Source organism: Magallana gigas, chromosome 8 (genome assembly GCF_963853765.1).
Source record: "Magallana gigas chromosome 8, xbMagGiga1.1, whole genome shotgun sequence".
NCBI classification, from domain to species: Eukaryota; Metazoa; Mollusca; class Bivalvia; order Ostreida; family Ostreidae; genus Magallana; species Magallana gigas.
Window position 1 is genome coordinate 3001726 of NC_088860.1, and position 21322 is coordinate 3023047.

General features: G+C 33.7%; 2 protein-coding genes across 9 annotated transcripts; one reads left to right on the forward strand and one right to left on the reverse strand.

Annotated features, from left to right (window-relative positions):
- The first annotated feature begins 1564 nt into the window (after positions 1 to 1564).
- Positions 1565 to 14706, forward strand: LOC117689800 (phospholipid scramblase 1). 8 transcript variants are annotated; one of them, XM_066068805.1, is made up of 12 exons: positions 1565 to 1708; positions 4619 to 4721; positions 5055 to 5087; positions 6018 to 6146; positions 6631 to 6708; positions 9124 to 9263; positions 9973 to 10137; positions 10322 to 10483; positions 10870 to 10914; positions 11364 to 11386; positions 12833 to 12853; positions 13335 to 14706. In XM_066068805.1, exons 2-10 carry the CDS (start codon positions 4640 to 4642, stop codon positions 11382 to 11384), a joined length of 855 nt encoding a protein of 284 aa, XP_065924877.1. In that variant the 5' UTR covers positions 1565 to 1708; positions 4619 to 4639; the 3' UTR covers positions 11385 to 11386; positions 12833 to 12853; positions 13335 to 14706. The 8 variants fall into 8 exon arrangements, with proteins under 8 accessions (XP_065924877.1, XP_065924876.1, XP_065924874.1 ...); XM_066068804.1 differs by lacking the exon at positions 12833 to 12853; XM_066068802.1 differs by lacking the exon at positions 11364 to 11386.
- A 452-nt stretch (positions 14707 to 15158) lies between these two features.
- On the reverse strand, positions 15159 to 20429 carry LOC117689798 (galactoside alpha-(1,2)-fucosyltransferase 1). The gene is made up of 2 exons (XM_034471847.2): positions 20293 to 20429; positions 15159 to 18123 (listed from the first exon to the last, which is right to left on the reverse strand). The coding sequence occupies exons 1-2, from the start codon at positions 20304 to 20306 to the stop codon at positions 17181 to 17183; spliced, it is 957 nt and encodes a 318-aa protein (XP_034327738.1). The 5' UTR covers positions 20307 to 20429; the 3' UTR covers positions 15159 to 17180.
- Between the last annotated feature and the right edge of the window lie 893 nt (positions 20430 to 21322).

Genomic DNA, 21322 nt, shown 5'->3' on the forward strand with positions numbered 1-21322 from the left:
TTGTATACACCGATTTTACTTATTTTAACTTGGCCTATATACAAGTTGAGTTAAAACTAAATTGTTAATGTGTCTTCATTTCCTGGCGTATCATAGGTCATGTAGGTGACGCAGTTAGGTTCATAAACTATGATAGCACGTGTGATAAACGTCGTATTCAGAGGGCTTAATTGAATAATAATGAAAATATTTTTTTTAATAATTTTATAAATCATAACGTTTCAGATTATATTTAGTGATTGCAAATGATAAAAACCGCAAAAAATAAATTGCAGAAAAACGCGGAATGTTTTCTACTTATGGTGACGGAGTTTGGGTACTCGGGGGTATACCTTATTTTGCTAATCTCGACTTTTTTTTTGGGGGGGGGGGATATGAACAATCTTCATTTTTCTGAATTAACCTTGCAATTTTGCTTTAACACTGTGAGAAAAGCCGGGTCGAAAAAAATTTGTAATTAAGTTGAAAGAAAATGAACATCGGATATAGAGACTCTTGTTGGTTAAAAATTCATGTACGGAAACACAGAGCAGGTTTATGCTGAGTTGATTTTAGTGTGCGAATTGAATTTTCGATCTGAAAGATGTTACATATAAGCCGGAGATTAACCAAACAAATTGAAATTAATCTTAATTAATTAGTGTTGCTGTCGAGGTAGTAGTAATTAAATGATTTACAATTATATTTTGAAGGAATTGAAAGAATTTTATCATAAATAAGAAAAATAAAAAAGATTTTTGAGTTACATATACCCTGTTTTTAAATAATTGACGTTACAATATCGGTTACAATATCAACTTTTGAACTGTAAATCATCATCGGCAACATCGAATTCAGAATTTCCTTCTTTTTTTTTTAAACCGATTATAGTAAATTTTAGGTTTAGACATGATTAATTATTATAGGCTTGTAACAGTGCTTTGCTCCTACATGTATATTTCCCTTTACAAAATTTGCACTAAGCGTCGAAAATGACTTTTCTTTTCCTCTTTCAGTGACACAAATTGAAGCACTATATAATTATTCTACCCGAAAAAAATAAAAAGGGAAATACATGTATTGTCATGAATACTTTTCGATGTGATTAAGTTGAAAAGTATAGTAATTTGCAATCAATGAGTTTATAAACTTGATATAATTACTATTATCATAGAATCCATTTACTAGTAATTTTTATGGAACTTTGATTACGTAAGATAATTGACGTTTGGAGACCACGTCATTGACGTCGCAGTAACGTATGTTTTAGGTTTGAAGATATATCTACCGGTACATACCTTTCTCTACAATTCGGTCTGTTTTCTTAAAACATCAATCTGACATTCGAGTTTTGACAAATCATTTTTCGTTGTTCATGAAAAAAAGAGATAAATATCGCTTTTTCCCATCATTTCGCTCCAAAACCGTGTTTAAACGAAAATTACCAGTGACTAGAAATAGAAACAGGCACTTTTGGATATGATGTCTTTAGCTATTATAAATGTATTATTTAATGAAGAAAAATTAATGCATTTATATTAGCTTAGAAATTTGAACATTTGCTTTATATTTATGCAGAGCAATTCTGTCAGAGAAGATTAATATAGTTTAAAATGACCACCTCTTCACCGTCCGGAACATCGAGCCGTTCCAGTTTCAACTTCTAGACCCGACCTGAACAAAAACACTGAAAGTTTTGCAAGGCGTTGTCCAGAGGCAGAGTTTGTAGGTAAATACTTTTAATCATCTTGATTTTAGCATGTTTTGATAAACATTCGAATCACTAAGAAAAATGTCAAACTGTTTGCTATAATATTATGTCCTTTTACTCCTTTGATAAGATGTGAATGTATCGTAACGCGCATAACCGTGATAACGTTGATGAATCGAAGCAGACTTCAAAATTACTCTTGTATCCGTAAAAGAAAATTAAAAAAAAGGAAAATATACAAGATATACACATAGCCTAATGTTCTTAATGCGTAGTATGTCATTACTTCACTGTACACTTGTTCACAATTACTTGGCTCATTTGGCCACGCCGTACGTTATGTACAAATACAGTACTGACGCCAGTACAGTTGTGTAAAAATAATTTTTCATAGTATTGTATTATGTATATGACAATTCAGAAATATGTTTGAAAGGCCAGCATAAAAACTTCCCTTAATCATAAAGATTTGAAGAAAAACTGTAAATTTATGTTCAGCGAATCTACTTGAACAAATAAGGTATATATTGATTATTATCACAATTTGAACGAATCACAATTCTGTATTTGTTTTTCTAAGATCAATATAATAAAACAAGATTTCAATTCACATCCTGTGTATTGGTTAAGTATGGGTATTCATCAGGCTAATGACTATCCCAAACCTAGCTGTTCTTGACACGTTACTGGCAAATCAACATTTTTATTTTTATGAACAATCGTTACATTGTGAAATCCAATGATATTGTTATAAAAATAAGTCCTCTATAATTTCAATACATATTTATATGATGAGTCGGTTTTGACAGAAATCTTTAGTGAAGCACATTTAAATGGTGATAGTCATGATTAAAGATCTTGGCTTCACATGTGTATACCCGACCTCCAGTGAAGTTTAACCGCTAATATCTGCTGCGTACTAAGTAACAAGGCCCAAACACTGTGACGTTAACACTGCAATATTCAAACATTGATCAGAATAGCGTCATAGCGAGAGCAAAAAATAGTCGGGATATTTAAATAGATCACTTCTGTAGAGGTAAGTGAAAAGATATTTAAACAGGTATGTGGGTCGAAGGTTATTGCAAAATGTTTTCTTTTTTCAATCATAGATGATTAAAATACATGTACTTAAAAGTAATTACAGATCGTTCGATAGCTTTTAAATGCGTATTAAACAGTGAGTTACAGTATTTGACCTTGTATGTCTTGAATTCATAAAACCGTAGTATTTTGGCTATAGAATACTTGCAGGTAAGAATTTCTTGTAAGTACAAGTAGTGAAGTATTGTGTAACTACAAGACGTTAACCACATGGTTAGATAGACAAACAGATTGGTGATAATGTTTATTGAGGCATTCACTAATCCAGAATTTGGTTAATTGTTGGAATACAGGCACGGCATAATGTAATGCTTTGAACATTTGAAATTACTTTAAGAAAGTTAGATATATTTTTTTGTGAAGTTCACAAACATGACACATGGCGCTGAATCTACTTGATTTATCTCTGTATATAGCTGTTCAGTTTATGGTTACCTGCATTAAGTGTTTGTTTTTCTCTTCAAAACAAACCATACATTCTCAATTGTCACTCAGAGATATAAGGGTAAGACTATCTCACCTCTCAAAAAACAGATTTGTATATATTGCACTTGTACATGTATATTCTTGTTTGTGGCCTTATTTCTTGAACAGTTGTCTTCAGTGGTAAGACAGGGTTTGCTTCTGTTGTAGAGTGATGGCACACTGTTTGTTATCCCATTCAAGATGGTGATATGTAAATTCTATTTCTGGTCCTATTGTGGGATACTAATTCTGATCCCACTGAAAGTGGACCCACTTTAGGATATACTGCTTTAAATCCCAGAGAGGGAAAACATGACTAGTTTTTTATCTTGCTCTAGGATTGATTCATTATATAGTACTATGAAAATGAAAAAAAATAAAAGCGATTTGATGGATCCGTTGGGAGGACAACATAACAAGCATAATTCGTAAACATGTATGAGGTTAAAAAAGTTAAATCATCAGACACATACAAAAAATACAATGTGAAGTGCAGTGAATAAAAGTGGGACAGAGATGATAAATATTGCTAATTATCTCCCTTGTGCAGAGCAAGCTGTTTGGCATTCTGCAGTTGATAGATACTCCTCATAACAATATCAATAATATAAGGTTAGAGTATGTCAATTATTGATAATATGGTAGGAGATCTACATGTGTATGGTTATAGCATACAGAAGCTCTAAAGATAATGACATATTTTTTTAAACCATAGGAATTTTTGGTAGTACTTTAATACACAGTTTCCCACCATATACCGCCTGGTACAAGAAATAGCAAATTAAATTACCTACAGCTCAGTAGCAAACCATTTGTTTACTGTAAGAATCCCCCCCCCCCCCCCAAAAAAAATATTTAAAAATTCTAACAAATCTGAAGTGGAAATCCTTCTAATATTCAGTCTACAATATAGTGTTAGATACCGGTGTGAGTTTAGGTGGGACAATTAGATATACATGTTAATTTGAAAGAATACAAGTTGTAGGTTAATTTGGGTGGCGCGATGATCTGTATCCATAACTATTTATATTCTGTTCCGGCATATATAGACTTATTGTAAATCCACTCTGTCTTATTTCCTACTGGGATCAAAAATGATACAGGAAGTTAAGACTGCAGACAGAGGGATTGCCTTCAATACATAATCATATGTACCTGTTTATATGTCAAATAATGTCGATTACAAACAGATACACATGTTATTCATTCCACACCCATCACACGCATGTAAATCCTTGATTATAAGCCCAGGACTTGAATGTAAATCTTTGTGTGTATTGATTTATATTCTTTCTAAGTACCGACTTAGTTTGAGATGTAAACCTTTGTGTGTACCTTACTGAGTTTTATTTTTTACAGATCGAGTACCATCCGCTGACCATGTCTTACCCCAAATCTGAGATGGCAGGAGGCGGGCCTCCACCACCAGGGGCACCAGTACAGGCCCAGCCAGCCGCTGCAGGTCAGGGAACTAGTTTATGTAGCTGCAATAATGTAAACGTTAACTTATCTATTTTTATTTGATTATCTTAGAGAAATGTCAAGAAGTTTATGCAATAGGTAGTTTATCCAAACTTGTGGTAAACTGGTGCAAAGTTCAACAATTTTTTTTTGTTTTATAAATTTCATTTGAGACTGTATGTACCAGGTACTATAGTGCACTATAGTAGTTTTGTAAATCCTTGATTTGGGATGGGGTGGCCATTAAGGAGGTGAGATGAGGGTCATTCATGCCATTGTCGTTTCGTAGTGTTCTTTTACAATATGGTGAGCGTTTAGACTGATTTTTTGACAGAGGAGGTCCCCTCCAGCTACCCCACACAGCCAGGTAAAGCGTGTACAGGTGTCCATGTAACAGCTCTACTACTGCTTTAGTAATCATTGAGTGACCGCTGTAACTGTTTAAATCTAGTCTGCTCAGTAGCTCATTCTGACCAGAGGTTTTAATGTGGTTATTGTAAACCAACCTTTATTCGTGTACAAGAATTTTTGTGAGGTTCGCAAAAGCCACATCTTTGCGAATATTTCTCACCTTGAACCAGTCCTTGTCATATGGTAGTTTTAACAATATGAGTTTGGATAAGGCTTGGTCGCGAACATGTTGTCACGAACCAGTTTATCGGAAGTAAATTGCGAAATAATGTCGTCGCGAATAAAAGTTGGTTTACGGTACATACATGTACTTTTGAGACTCGGTTTTACGTTATTAACTTCAGTTAGATTGTTTTAAGTCTTCTACAGGCTAAAAATTTAATGAAATTGGTAAAAAAAAATGTGCATTAAAAATTCCAGGAGCTTTGAGTGATTTAATCAATATGTGTTATGCCATGTATTAATGTTTTGTTAGATTTTTATGTGTCATCATTACCATTGTTATACTGTGGAGTCACCAGTATCAATATTCGTGGTGGCTCAGTTTTTATTGATGCCATGAAAACTCCTCACCCAACCACAAATTTACCTCCTTTTCAACTTAGGAAACATTTCGATCTCTGTTTCATGCAGTAGATGCTAGCTGTATATATTCCTCTTTTCATGGATGCAAGTAAATCCAAATGACATTGACTGAAACCGAAAAGAATTTGACAACTCTGGAAATTGCCCCCCCCCCCCCCCCCCCCCACAAACTTAAATGATTCCACAGTATTAAAGGACTCAATCTGATAAACGATGTTTATGTAATTAAGACTATTAATTGTAATTCAACCTAAATTTGACATCCTTTCTGTATGTGATATTTTGCCTTCCTGTTACGTAGGCATGCCCGGGGCCCCTGGAGGCTGGATGGCCGCCCCCACACAGGTTCCTGCTAACTGTCCCAAGGGACTCGAGTACCTGGCACAGGTGGATCAGCTGCTGATTAAACAGAAAGTAGAGGCTCTCGAAGGTAATGCAAAGTGAAAGTAACTGAAGCTTAAAGTAGAGCTCAATTCATTTGAAACTAAAAGTAAAAGCTTTTGCATTTGAGATAATTATGGTATTATAGAGGCCCTTGAGGGTAATTGAAAATTAAAGTAGATACCCTTTAAGCTTTGATTGAATATTGATTGGAGGACCCAACAGGTAAATAAGTTGGTTACAGTTATTCAGGCAAGAAGTACTTGTAATATAAGTATGACCATGTAAGTAGTTTTAAAAATGATCAAAGACATACAAAGAAGTAATTCTATGAGAGGTTCAAACAGGAAATCAAATATATAGATAAAAAGATTGAAACTTATTTAAAAATTTGTTGCTTTTAAGTTTCAAAGGTAGACAAAAAAATAAATAAATTCATTACAGATATTGATATGATTATACCATTAAATATCAGCTATACGGTTTTCTATTATTTTTTCTCAGTTTTACAGAATTATGTCTGTTATTTTCAGCTTTTACTGGATTTGAGACCAATAACAAGTATGAGATTTTGAACTCCTTGGGGCAGAGGATTTTCCATGCAGTGGAGGGTGAGTAAAGAAATGAAATAAAAGTGAGAGTATCTACAGTACCTGAAAATGGGGTCAGAACTTTGTTTATAAGATGAATAAAATTTAAAGCTATACACGCTATAATTTGCGTTAATTTTGAATAACAGGGAAAATGTATGTGTTTGATTACTAATTAAAGTTACCTTTATGCTGTTAATTATAATGCTCAATTCGATCACGTAACAAATATATCAAATATTAAACAATAAACAATATTTATTTTCCTGCCAGGAAAGTAATGCTTCCTCGTGAATATCAATCTATCACGTGATATCGACAGCTAAATTTAGTCTATCATACAAAAACTGGTGAAGGGTCAACATCTTCATAATTATGATAGTTGATATTTTCAGTAAAGCATTTTGTCCGATATACGAGTACAAACAAAAGAAAAAAATATAAGCCTGTGAGTAAATATGAATACTTCCTTTAAAAAAATGACGTAGACCTGTGTGTTCCCCTATGTACTATTTATAGATCCTATAAGTGTTATTGCAAAAGTAAGGGTATCGTGAATGACAAACGTATTTTACTTACTATCCATGTATGTATTTCAAATTAACAACTGTTAAGCATATTAAAAATCAAGTTGGATATTTAATCAGGCAAACAATAACGACCATCTGATTCTCCGCGGACATGCGCAATGAGGTCGGTTTCGCTCTTCCTTCATCAATATTCATGAAAAGGTATATTTTCCTGGCAGGAAAATTAACAATTAAAAATCTTTATCTTTGTAGCGAGATAGAATTCACCATTGTAATTTACAGATTAAGGATAACTTTTATAAGTAGACAAACACATGCGTTTTCACTGTCATTCAAAATTGACGTAAATTATAGCGTGTATAGCTTTAATTTCTAATTTACAGGAAATAAATGTGGTCAAAATGTTGTTTGTGTTCCATTTAATGATTGTAATTAGTAGTGTCTATATGTCTTCTAGTAGAGACATCTGCTGCTGTACCAGGAATTGTGTGTTTCATGTCTAACACAAGTTTTGTCTGTATGTCTGCTTCCTATCTCTACAGACACACACAAGTACAGACACAGACAGGAATTGTGTGTTTGATGTCTAACCCAAGCTTTGTCTGTATGTCTGCTTCCTATCTCTACAGACAACTGCTACCAGGACATGTCTGTATCTGTTTTATGTTTAACACAATCTGTGTCTATATGTAAACTTTTAATCTGCTACCAGGAACTGGCTGTCTGTGTCTGTGTTATGTCCAACACAAGCTGTGTTTATATGTAAACATCCTATCTCTACAGACACATGCGGTTTTAAAACATACCATTAATTAGGGCCCCACTCTGCGGGCGCCTTATAGTGATCAGTCTGTCTGTCCATCCTTCCTTCCGTCTCTGTCTGTCTGTCTCTTGATCGCTTGTCTGGAGCATATCTTCTCTCCCCTTGGCCAAATATGGCTCAAACTTCTCCCACAGAGTTTTGGGTAAAGAGTGTGCATTGACCTTGAACAATATTTCTAGATCGAGGCTGAAGGTCATGGTAGAATTATATGAAAAATCCTTGTCCATAGCATATCTTCTCACCCCTTGGTCCAATCTGCCTCAATCTTCACTCACAGAGTGCACTTAGTGAAAGGGTGTGCAGTAACCTTGAATGTTGTTGTAGGTCAAGTGTCAAGGTTATATTTGATAAAGCTACAATCTTTTTTCAGAGCAATGATATACTCTCCACTTGGCCCTATTTGGCTCCTTCTTCACATTAACAGAGCTTTTGGGTTAATGGTGTGCAGCAACTTTATAATTTGAAACAATTCAATGTGAAGGTCATAGCAGATCTCTGTATTATCAGTTTAAGACTGTAGATTATTTCCCATTTGTTTAATCATGCTCAGGTTGAACAAAAATGCCTGTTTATAAGGGGTAATGAGATTGAATTTAAAGTTTTATGCCAGCTGGAAATTTCTAAGTTATAGTTCAAGGTCAAAGCAAAATTCTCTGAAATGCCTTTCATTCTATTGTCCATTATTTAAGCTGGGCCCTTTGAGATGGTCACCATCGCAATGATGTCTAGTTGCTAGTTTGTGTTTGTTTTATGTCTAACACAAGCTATGTCTGTTTCCTATTTCTATAGGCACCTGCTTCTTTACCAGGGGTGTCTTAATGCTTGTTATTTCTAACTCAAGTTGTGTCTGTATGTTTGCTTCCTATCTCAACAGACACTTGCTACCAGGAACTGTCTAACATGAGCTGTGTCTGTATGTTTACTTCCTGGTTCTGCAGACGCCTATCTGTAACAGGAATTGTCTGTGCTTGTTTTATGTCCAGAAGGAGGCTAGGAGCTATGTCTGTATGTATACTTTCTGTCTCTACAGACACCTGAGGATGCTAGGAGCTATGTCTATATGTATACTTTCTGTCTCTACAGACACCTGCTGCTGTACCAGGAACTGCTGTGGAGCCTCCCGACCTTTTGACATGAAAATTCTGAACAACCAGAATCATGAAGTTATCCACCTGTCCAGACCGCTTAGGTGTAGCACCTGCTGGTGCCCTTGCTGTCTTCAGGTAAGTCCTTTATAACAGGTGGTATAGACTTCAACTTTGAGGTGTATCATTAGATGTTTCTGAACAGCTTTACATGTGCCTGTGTGGATTTTAGCTTTCATTGTTTAATCACAGTTACCTTTGAATGTGGTATTCACATTTTAAAGGAACTAGGAAGTAGAAGTGTTTCGTAGAGATAAGTGTGGACAATTCTTCATTCAAGGGACAGGTTGTCAATTACAAACTAGGGTGTCATTTATAAAGTGCCATTTGGTAGTCTTCATTGTACACATTATGGCGCCTCTAGCATCTTTTTCAAAGCTTCTTGTCACCTAAGTGAATTACCATACACACAAACATATTGTTAAAACACAAATACCAATTCACTTAGAAGAGTTTGCCTTATTGATCAATCAGAATAGCCGCAAATTTATGACTAAATTTATAAATCAGATGCAGAGGAAGACTGTGCTAAGTATTGAGTTCACTAATATATTTAGTGTATGTAGTATGGACATGAGTGTTGTTTAAGTGACCTCCCATGTTTACAGAAAGTGACAGTATGTACGGTAAGTTTACAGTATGTATGGTAAGTTTACAGTATATACGGTAAGTTTACAGTATGTACGGTAAGTTTACAATATGTACAGTAAGTTTACAGTATGTACTACAGACACTATGTACTACAGATATGAGTGATTGCTGATGTGATGACCTCCTTTGTTTACAGAAAGTGACAGTGGAGGCTCCCCCTGGTAAGGTGGCCGGTTACGTGTGTCAGTCATGGAGCCTGTGCAAGCCGCGGATGAGGATCGAGAACGCGGAAGGGGAGACCGTGCTCAGGATTAAAGGACCCTGTTGTCAACTCAACATCTGTGGTGACATTGAGTTTGATGTGAGTATGATGTCTTCTTTACTGGAGAATTTCATTAAACACTGAGCACTGAAATCCTCTTGTTTTGGCTTTTCCATTGAAAAAATCTTTAAAATATTTCAACATTTATATCTAATGGTAATAAATAATTATTATATTTGATCATTTTACTTTCTGTTTGATGCGTTTACTTTCTGTTTCTCAGGTCTACGCCCCTGATGAGGAGACCTATGTTGGGCGTGTCACCAAGCAGTGGTCGGGACTGGGCAAGGAGTTGTTTACCGATGCCGACAACTTTGGAATCTCCTTCCCCCTGGATCTGGACGTGAATGTCAAGGCCACTCTTCTGGGAGCAGTGTTCCTCCTGGTCAGTGTAACGTTTAGCATAAACTTTATTGTATACAGGGAAATTTTCCTCCATGTTTGGGCAAACTCAAGACAGGGTGAAACCATTTGTAAGGGTAAAAGGGCAAAATAAAAACAGGGCAAAAATAACCCATCATACAGTATTCATTTGATAATAGTGCAAGATAGGTTAGTGTTAAAATATTAGCGGTACTTAAGATTGGAAAAACAATGTGTATTCCATATAAAAAATATTGATGTCATCAGAAACATCATGAAAATGGATTCCATGTTTCCTAATAGTTGAATACTACATGTATAATATCCATATACAATGTAAATGATGTACTATCAATGATTAAATGTACTATCAATAAAATCGATTGAAATTTTCTGCTCTTTTTACAGGACTTCATGTTCTTTGAGAACAACACAAAGAAGGATGATAAAATGGTGAGTTGTTAAGTGTGGATATCATTGTGATGGAGTGATTTACTGTCATATTATGTGTATATCAAGTCAACTAGTATATCTAATGATATATATCATTACACCAACTTTATGTCCCAGCAGAATAGTTGTATGAATCAATGTACTAGCATGTTATTGCAGCAATTGCTTTATTTACCAGCATATATCATTGTAAGGAAATAAAATAGTCAACTAGTCATCCAGTAATATAGACATACAAGAATCAATCGGGCAAGATGTAATTAGAGAGGACTATAATGGGCAGGACTCGGTCGCTGGTCAATGTCACGATATCGTAGCCATAGCGGAAAGAATATTCAATATCCAACAAGTATTCACATGCATGTTTAAAATGTCATTAGATCTTTAGATGGCAGGTTGCTATCTCTGCTTACCTTTGCCAAATTAACTTTCATGTTGTTTTTGCTTAGTCAAAATCTGGATATGTATGAGCGTAAGTTTTATTTTTTGATTTTATACCAAACCTGCTTTACCAATGCTAGGGCTCTTATTGCTAGGTTTCATTTTGTTTTTTTGATTCATTCATAGTAAAAAGAAAAGGATATATTTTAAAATATGTAACTTGCATGTTAAATTTCAATATATGTGCATACTGTTGATTTATTCTTACATGTGTATCTACCGTTATATCGATTTTATGATAACTAGCAAATTAATCTAGTTTTTGTGTAAAATTGCCATGTCTTGGAAAAAAGTGCATCCAAATATTTTAAAAATCCATTTGTTGCTAAATCTGGAGCTAGCTTATGATACCAGAAATTATTGAGTGAAAAAAATTGTGGGTGTTATGTTTTACTGTTAAATTTATAAATAATGATTCCTAGGAATGTTGTACATGGGCAGTCATCATTCTGTAAATTCTGATATTCCGTTGAGATTTGTGATGTACACAGTGGCCAGATCTTCATCATTACCTATTTGCATGCAGTAACCCCAAACAATTCCTCCTAATGCTTAATTAAACCGTTTTTGGCGGTTGTAACAACATAAGGGATGGGACAATTTAGGGTTGTTTTATCTTGGTCTATTTAGATTCAAAATGCATCATGCATATAAAAGATGTTACATTTTCAAGGTTTTTAGAAAAGTTTAAATTAAAGACTTACTGGTAGACGGTTTTTCTTTGGGGAGCTGTAGTTCTGCAGTGTGTTATTCAGACCTTGTCACGGTTGAAGATGTGCACCTTCATATATGAACTACATCATATGCTTGCAAAATGTATCTTTTGAGATGAGATAGTCTGTATTCAGTATCATTGCTAGGGATTATACTGTAGCTGCTAGTCCTGTTCCTAAATCATATATAGTTTCTCTATTTCTTCTTTAATATTTTTATAACTTTATAACCTCGAATGTTAAATAATATTTAAACACATACCAGTATATTTGTATGCAATAGCGACTTCTCATGCCTTTATGATATAGTTTAGTAAAACACATATATGCCTTTCAGGGCAATGTCTAAACATCACTGGATGTTCAAAACTTATACAAAATTGAGTTCCCTTTTATCAAGTTACACAAAAAAAAAATGCCTAGAAGCCTTTATTTTCTTTTGTGATGTTAAAATTAAAGAAGCTTAACTCAAATCCCAACATAGTTTACACTGCCCTGTATTAATGCTCCAACTTTATGTAAAGAAGGGTGATGTCATAGATTTCAATGTTATACATTCTGATTTCAGTGTTTTCTTCAAATTGTCTGAAAGGCTGGAGAAGTTGCAGTTTATATGTAGCATTAAGTCTCTGATAAGACAATGTTTTGTATAAAAAACAAATAGCAACATATTTAGAGAAAGGATTTCATGATGCAAGAATTTTATGCCATAAAATTTACCTTTATAAGTATTTGAAGATATTATTTATGTTATGTATTTGAAGGACAAGCACAGCATGCATTAGGTTTGTATATATATGAGTGACAATATAGGGTGCTTTGTAATAAAGAATTGAAGGGAAGCACATTGAATAAAAAGCCCAGTAAAGTTAATATTACTCCAACTAATATTACTGGGATAAACGCACATCTAGCAAAGACTTACCGTTACTTTTTTCTTCTATTTCAAACACTTAAAAAACTGAATGGCTGGATTCTTTTTTGAATTGCCTAACATCAATTTCACAGCTTTTAAACATTTTTAAAAGTACTTTTGGAAGCTTGATTAACTAATATATTTTTTGTCCACAGAAGGTATTTTTAGAGATAAAAAGTGGCTTGATAATTTACTATAGTACAGTAAAGTATACATAAAAAAAATAATAGTGTTGGGTCATATTTAAATGTGAAAATCTATTAAATTTGCTTTTTGTTTATTCCAAGCGATTTCTTATGAATAATAAGATCAATATGTTTTTTAATGGGAAATCTGTGTATGTTTTACAGAAACACGACCACCACTAGATGGCGTGGAAGCTGCATGTCTCCATGAAATCAGGGTACTGGATCAACGCCATTCTCTCGAACAGTTCTCTAAACAGACATCACTTACAGCGCAGCCTTTGATTCTACCATGGACTCTTTACTTTTCATTTATATGTTTTATACAGAAGATTTCTAATGCAGTCCGATTCTGAATGTAATTCATGTCGATACTTTTATGCTGGGAACTTCTTTTATTGTTGATTTTGTGTTAAATCCTTTGTCTGCCATCACTGTTAAGCGTTATTGAAGCAGTATTATGATTTGAATATCATAGAGATATTTGAGGATTTTGTATGAAGTTAAGTATCAATCATTGTACAATAACATGTACTGTATTAACATTCTCTTATTTCATGGCCTGTTGATATAGATGCTGTAGTATAAAGACATTTAGGAATAATCAAAAAATAATAACTGTGTAACACGGTACAAGGGACATTCTATATAAACTGCTTGCTGTGTAATACATGTAACAATGATATTAATTTGTTATGGTCATCATTCTCTAACAAGGCTTATTCTGCAGCATTACATGAATTCTCTATGTAGACCTGCCCTCGGTAACTTGTCTATACAGCATTATAACAAACTACCGGTATATGTAGATCTGCATTTAGAGTCAAATGACCAAAGATAACGATTGTAAAGTCCACTCATATTTCCTTGTTACTATGAACTAATTTATTTACAACTGTTGGAGATCAATCATATCTATGTATGTTTTCTTTTTATATCAAGTTTAAACTTTTATTTTATTTAGTTTATTTTGTGTTTTAAATTTTTTATATGAAGAATTTTACTCTACACTTTTACTGATTTACCCTGTGCTTTTAATGGCATTGTTTCTATTCACATAATCAAATTCAACTTTTATGACATCAATTTATCGATTTTAATTGCTGTTTTTTCTATGTAATTCTCAAGACAATAAACACTTTTTCAAGATGAACAAGAGAAACTGTATTTGTTATACGATGACTTCTGAACAGTTTTTTTTTAAATATTGTAATAATTGACTAGAAAAGTACTGATGATATAAAAAAAAAAAAAAAGGATAAAACTTCTCATTTGAGTCATCTCAAAGTCTAAATTTGGTAGTCGTTTAAATATTTTAATTTTTGCATTTGACTTGAAATACATGTATAAACCTATAAATTTTTTTACCTAAAAGCATGCTTCCATGATTTCTATGGGGTGATCGGACCGCATCGCCTCTGTACATATTGTGTGTACCAGGTAGTTTTCTTTTACTATATATGTATGTAAAATGTTGTGATAATTGATTCTTGTACATCTTTTTATAGAATATTAAATAATTGCTTCGTTTCTCTCTTACATTGCTTTTTATGTTTGTGATTAAGGGTTAAAAACTTAAGCCCACGTATGTGCCCAGACTGTATAAGGGCTCTGTTAAAAGATTTCTGAAATGAACACAAATGTTGCATATAGCCAAGAAACAACAAAAGAAAGTTCTGTTGTAAACCTTCCTTAAATTAGGAATCTTGTGTAGGTAAAAGTACTGTATTATAAATCAGTTTGCCCATAATAGTAATATGTAAAACTTTTAAGCAATATTGACTTTTGCTCATTGTTTCATTCAATTCACTTATATCAATTTTTCCCCTATAACTAGCTTCAACTTTATCTAATTACTTATAAGTGCTATAAAGCAATTGGATTTTCTGAGAACATTGCAAAACTTACAGTAAGTTTAAGAGTAAAACCATAAGAGTTCATAAAAACTTTCAACTTAATATCATTTAAAAGAAACAAACAAATAAAAGCTTCATTTTCATAGTTTATTTTACACCCAATGATATAAGCTAGAAGATGTTTTTACAAACAATTGAACTGATATTTGATGAAAGTTAAATAAGGATATTACACGTGTAATCTGACACTTGTTGACTGAACTATGTATGCTTTTTAAAGCATTTAGAACTCTGTGAAATAAACCAAACGTAAATAAAAACCTATTGTAAATTTTCCTGACTAATGTTTGGTTCATGGCCTCGTGCACATTTATCATCTTTATTTAAATGATCTCAAAATTATATTATCATCATAATTAAGCCATGTCAACATATATCACAACAATGTCAATGGCACAGTTTTACTTATAGTGAGCGCAGCTTGCCTAAGCACTGCACCATCAAGCAAAGCAAGCTCTATGTAACAGTGCGCTTGGGAAAAAGAACAAGCTAAACCTACAAATTCATTAAGAAAATTTTTTGGCAGCATTCCATAATGCTCTCTTATGCTTTCTCCCATAGTGCTATGCCAAAAATGACTGACATTTAACTCGTAATTTACCGTAGGCTTGAAGACAATAGACCCCTTTCACCTCTATACATTTAGAGGTGGATCAAACGTTTTTGCTATTTCAGTATAAACTGCAATGTCTGCCTCAGATGACTATTTTTTTTTTGATGGGGGGGGGTTAGAGATTTCCGGTAAACATGTATATACATATACAAGCAAGATCCATACTTTACAGGCATATCGATTCAATTTTAAACTAGTTTTATATACAGTAAGTGTAAGTTAGGAAGATATTAAAAAACAATATTATATACTGGTAAAATTGCTATAAAAAATAAAGCCTCGTCATTGTGAACTAAATAAAAAAGAAGAAAGTAAAGAACGATTTTAAGGGGAAGCAAGTCTATGTATTTTGTAATATCTTTTTAACATAGAAATATTCTGTCTGTCTGTCTCTCTCTCTCTCTCTCTCTCTCAAATTCTTTGACGTTAGCTAATAATTGTCAAAATATCATAGTTGACAATGACACAAGAGATGTGTAATTCCTGCTGTGCTCGCCACAACCGTAGCACCGTAACATATTATACTTAATACTTAGTAAGTATAGAAGTAAAACTGTTACACTTTTCAAAACCTATTATAACATTTGGTTCATTATTTTCCACAGTCGTATTATATTGTTGAGTGATGGATGATATTTGACAACTATAATAATAAATTTTCTATAGTATTGATTTCATCAATGAAGATGCACATACTACGGCTCCTATTATTTACAGAGAACTTTTAACTTTGAGTTATAATCACTGTTTTGTTCTACACTCTCTCTGCCAGGTTTTGTCTGATCACTTTCTTTAAAACTTGTTCATCACAACTGATTTGTTCATTAACATTTTCAACAATGACAGAAGACATATGGTAATCAAATACAGTAAAACAAGCTTATAACGAAGTCCCAGGGACGGCCAATTTAACTTCGTTATAAGCGTAATTCGTTATATCCGTCAAGTTTACAACATGAAATATAGTCTTGGGGAATGAAATTCACTTCGCTGTAAGCGTCAATTCATTATAAGCGTGTTCGCTATAACCGTGTTTTACTGTACACTAAAATTTATCACACAACATAAAGTCACTATGAACCAAGGGATATAATATTTTTTAAATTAGAGCCATCCACCTGATCATTTTTATAGTAAATCTAAAAACCTGATGCTTTCTACTACAAATTTTCATGGTGGTAATGCAGCTTTAAATTAAATGATTATCATATAATAAATGTACAAAAAATAAAAGGAATTTACAACATTTTTGGTATTGTAATGTTGAGGAGAGTAATGTGTACAAGTGCTATAAAATAAACTGTATAAAATATAAATCAAACACGTGTAATCCAGAACATACACATGGTTGTCCATCGTTAACATATAGACACATTCATGCCTGTACAAATGATTGTACTTTACATATATACCCTGACTCATTCTGTTATAATATGAGGACACTATATTAATGGATACAAAGGGTGATACAATATATGGGCATCAGAGTGGGATCCACCAAGGCGGATAATAATCCTTCCGTATTGTGTTGTTTCCCATGACTGTGTTTGGCTGTGGGTAACCATGGTAATAGATGACATCACCGCCACACAGGTACCCCGCCCACCAAGAGTAGGAGCCGGCACTCATCACCATGTGATCACAAGACGCCATGATGGCAAAGTCTAGATACCCATCGGTGTTATGCGAGTAATGGACATCTGGAGAGTCGTCTAAATTGTCCATCGACCATATCACATCATTGCTACACAGAATAAACAATACGTTCTTGTACTTCTTCCTGAAATAATTCATGGCTCTATAAAAATAAGGTATTGGGCCAACAGTATAGCCCTTTCTTTTTTGCCTCACGAAATCTCCTCTCCTCACGTGAACAGCCACTAATACAGCATCTTGTTTTTTGTGCTCCTTTCTTACATTATCGATATAATCCATAGCAGCTTTTTTCAGATGATCATGAAATACAAAATGTTTCTTTCGAAGTTCTAACCTGACATTTTCAAAATACCTCCAGGATTGTAGATAGCCCATTAGATATGCCCCCTGAGAGGTGTCCAGGCTCTCTGTCATATTACACCAGCCTGAGGGCAGCTGCTCTTTATATCGCTTGTATGTATCCAGATTTTCCACACTGCCCTTTGCAATTGGTAATTTAAACATATTCCAGATGGTGGTGGACTCCACTAGAATTGGAGTCATATTATTTCTCTTGGCTGCTCCTATCAGAGTAGAATACTCAAACATATGGTTGCCATTTCGACCCCAGAATGTGACCGTTACCTTCTTCCTGGGGTCGGGGTCTGACATAATGGGTGGTGGTTTGGGTTCCAGTCTCATGGTTCCATCGTACCGAGTGGAGTACACCAATATAAGCACCACAGTAATTGCAAGGACTCCCAGGAACCATTGCTGTGCTTGGACTACTCTGGTGAAATAAAAATAGATTATTGTAAATAAATGATCTTGAAAATTTTAAATTTTAATCAAGTAAAATTTAATATTGAAATTATTTTGAAAATTTGTAATATCCTGTACATGTACCCAGTATTTTGTTTCCATACCAACAAAATATTTTACTTACATTAACATCCATACCAATAGATTACACAGTTAGAGGTAGAATTTCATCCCTTGTCTTATTTCGAGTCAAACAAGTCAATCATTTAAAAAGTCAAGAAATGTTTAGACACATTTGTTAAGCTAATTTAAATGTTTAATTTTTTGTAATGTTGAGCCAGCCTAGGTTTTGAGGAGCTATTTAACAAAACTGAAGATTCCTTATTTGCGCAAATACTTAATTCCTTGATTCAGCCATTTTTTCATCAAATCGCAAGAACATATAATTGTGAATGCTGGATTTTTATCAAAGTTTCATGTAGTTTAAATATGTCAGAAAAATGAAAGCAAGATTTAAAAAATTCGAAAGATGTGCTCCTCACGATTTTAAACGGATATTAATTCCTCGTGTTTAATTAGGAATCTACAGTACACCAATGATCAGCTGGTTAGCCTTTATAGATACACAAGGAGACATATTAACAGACTGTTTTGTCAGGAATAAATATTCTAAATAACTTTGTTTCCATTAACCTTGCCAAATGTTTGAATCATGCGGGATATGTATATATATACACAATAGCCTAACCAAACACACCTTTTTAATCATGGACGAGTGAATAGGTGCGGATGTTATAGAAAACCATACCGCTGTACTGATTATGCGGGATATGAAGGTGGCGACATTGCAGAAAAGTGCGTAACCCACATTAGTGGGTTATGTAAATTTTTTCTGCAATGATTGCTACCTTTATGACCTGCATAAATACTCAAAGCACTTTATTGTTTATATTAACATCTTTCTTTTAACAAATTTATAAATTGATTGTAAAAAGCAAGTTAAATCCACTAAATAAATGTTTATATACATCAGTACGTTAGCTAAAAGAAATAGCCAAATCGTTTCCTATAGGAATTTTGGTCTGACATCATTATGATAATTTCGAGCAGTCCGTGATTTTCCTTGGATCACTGTAGGTTTCATCAATCAATTAATTAACTTTAAGTTTCTTCAGAAATAGAGGGGATAATCATACTTGGTGGATGTAAATGTATAGCAACAAGGGCACCGCTAAGCGGAGCATCCCCTTCCGACATGAATTATAGTGTGGGGGATGCATTATTTAGGTATATACAGTTATGTCAATGTAATTGAGGAGACCAAATTGTACTAACCCTCTCTACTACAATTTTTTTTTTACCTGTACTAGATCTAAATCCCAAAAATATCAAGTTGTTGATTTGAACAGTTTAACTGCTTACTTTCACTTTAGTTTCACAGTAGTGAAGCGAAAGTAGTTATTGTCTAGTCGTATATAAAATTTCTGTTTAAAATTGTGCTATTTTTACAATATATTGAAAAGTATTCAACTAATTGACTTGAAAATTAAGAGGGTTTGTACTTTTACAACGCCAAATAAGTGTACAAAGTTTGATAAATATCCGTGCAAGGGTTTTCTTTAAATCTTGCTTCTAAGCTTAAGAAGACACGTACACATACATACACACACACGCACAGCAGAAATGCTATATCCCCTCAACAAGTTGTGCAAGGGGATAATAAACCCTTGTGTGCAGATATAGCTTTCTTTCTGTCAGCATCTGTACAGTTTGCCTGATTTTCAAAGAATAAATAGTTTAGAATAAGGACAAACAGTCTTTAAAAAATATACAAGTTCATATTTTGGATTTTCAGAATTGAAAAGGTTGAGTTACGATTGAGGAGTAAATTATGAACAGGACAAGTACATTTTGTACTTGGGTCACATGATGCTTCACTCCTTGCCAACGGAATAACTGGGTAAGTTTTCTATGTCAGTACTTGCTCCATTGGTGACATATCTAGATATTATTTACAGTTTGATTTTTGTTTAGCTAAAGCATAATCACACGAAGTGTTCATTGTTTACAGACTACAGGGCTCGCAACAAATGACAAGGTATAACCGGTTTCAATTCGATCTTTCACACGTGCAGATTGTAAATAAAAACAAATATTTTTTTTTAAATCCGATATACAACTTTAGGTATTGATTTACCTTGTTGTTCCCATTACATGGAATCAAAGACATTAAGTCAAACTGGGTTGGATCATTGGACCACGGTCGCTTTCAGTCCATGTTGCTACAGGAAACGCTTCTAAGCTAGCTAAAAGTAAAATTGGTAATAGCATTAACATTTCCGGAAAATATAATTTGAAGTATATCTAAAAAGAAATGCATCCCTTGTTGTGTAATTGACATAATATATGCCATCATTTTAATGCTATGATATAAATAGCATGTAATAATTGTCTGCAATCGAGCAATACTCGAGGTGTGCCCAAATCTACAACAAATACTGCCTGTACTTTCTCATGAATTGCCGTGATTGAGATCAACTTCAATCATAATCTCTGTGTTCTAAATACAAATTTGACATCAGTAACTGTTTATTCTAAAATCAAACAGGAAAGCTGTTGGAAGCATGAATATAATAAATTTTTAAACATTCGTTTACATAATTATGTATATAAAGAGTCCGTCTAATCCATGTTTGATCAGCTGTTGGTAGGCCTATCCCCAAATATTTGATGAGTGTATGAAATTCCATCTTCTTTACTGATCGAATCATGAAGTACAGTTGTACAGTACACCAATGAAAAGGGCTAATAGATTATCAAATGTTGGATTCACACAAAAAACCCTGAAATATAACGTGAGACCCAGTTTTTATAAATGAAATTTTAAAATATTTCCACAATAGTACTCTGCACTTATGAAAGGAAATGCATGATGAAAAAAGATGTAACTTAAATTACTTTCCATAAGATGTAATGTCGCAAATATTACGCCATATAAATTCCCAAACGGTCCATGGGTTATATCACCCACGTACACCTGAGCGACAATGTCCAACTTTGAGCTGAGAAGCTAAATGCTGGTATATATGACAGTATAAAATTTGTATCTATTTTTCAAATGAAATGCACAAAGCTTGTCTAAATCAGTACAAATGCTTGATTCTAAACTATCGAGCATATATAGCCATAATACATATTTTTTTAGATACTTTGCTGTGAAAATTCCA

What these genes read in the sequence shown, in the direction of transcription:
- LOC117689800 (XM_066068805.1), top strand. Translation starts at nt 4,640, where the DNA reads ATGTCTTACCCCAAATCTGAGATGGCAGGAGGCGGGCCTCCACCACCA. An exon ending in GAAAGTAGAGGCTCTCGAAG is followed by an intron (nt 6,147 to 6,630) that starts GTAATGCAAAGT and finishes TGTTATTTTCAG; the next exon opens with CTTTTACTGGATTTGAGACC. An exon ending in GATTTTCCATGCAGTGGAGG is followed by an intron (nt 6,709 to 9,123) that starts GTGAGTAAAGAA and finishes CTGTCTCTACAG; the next exon opens with ACACCTGCTGCTGTACCAGG.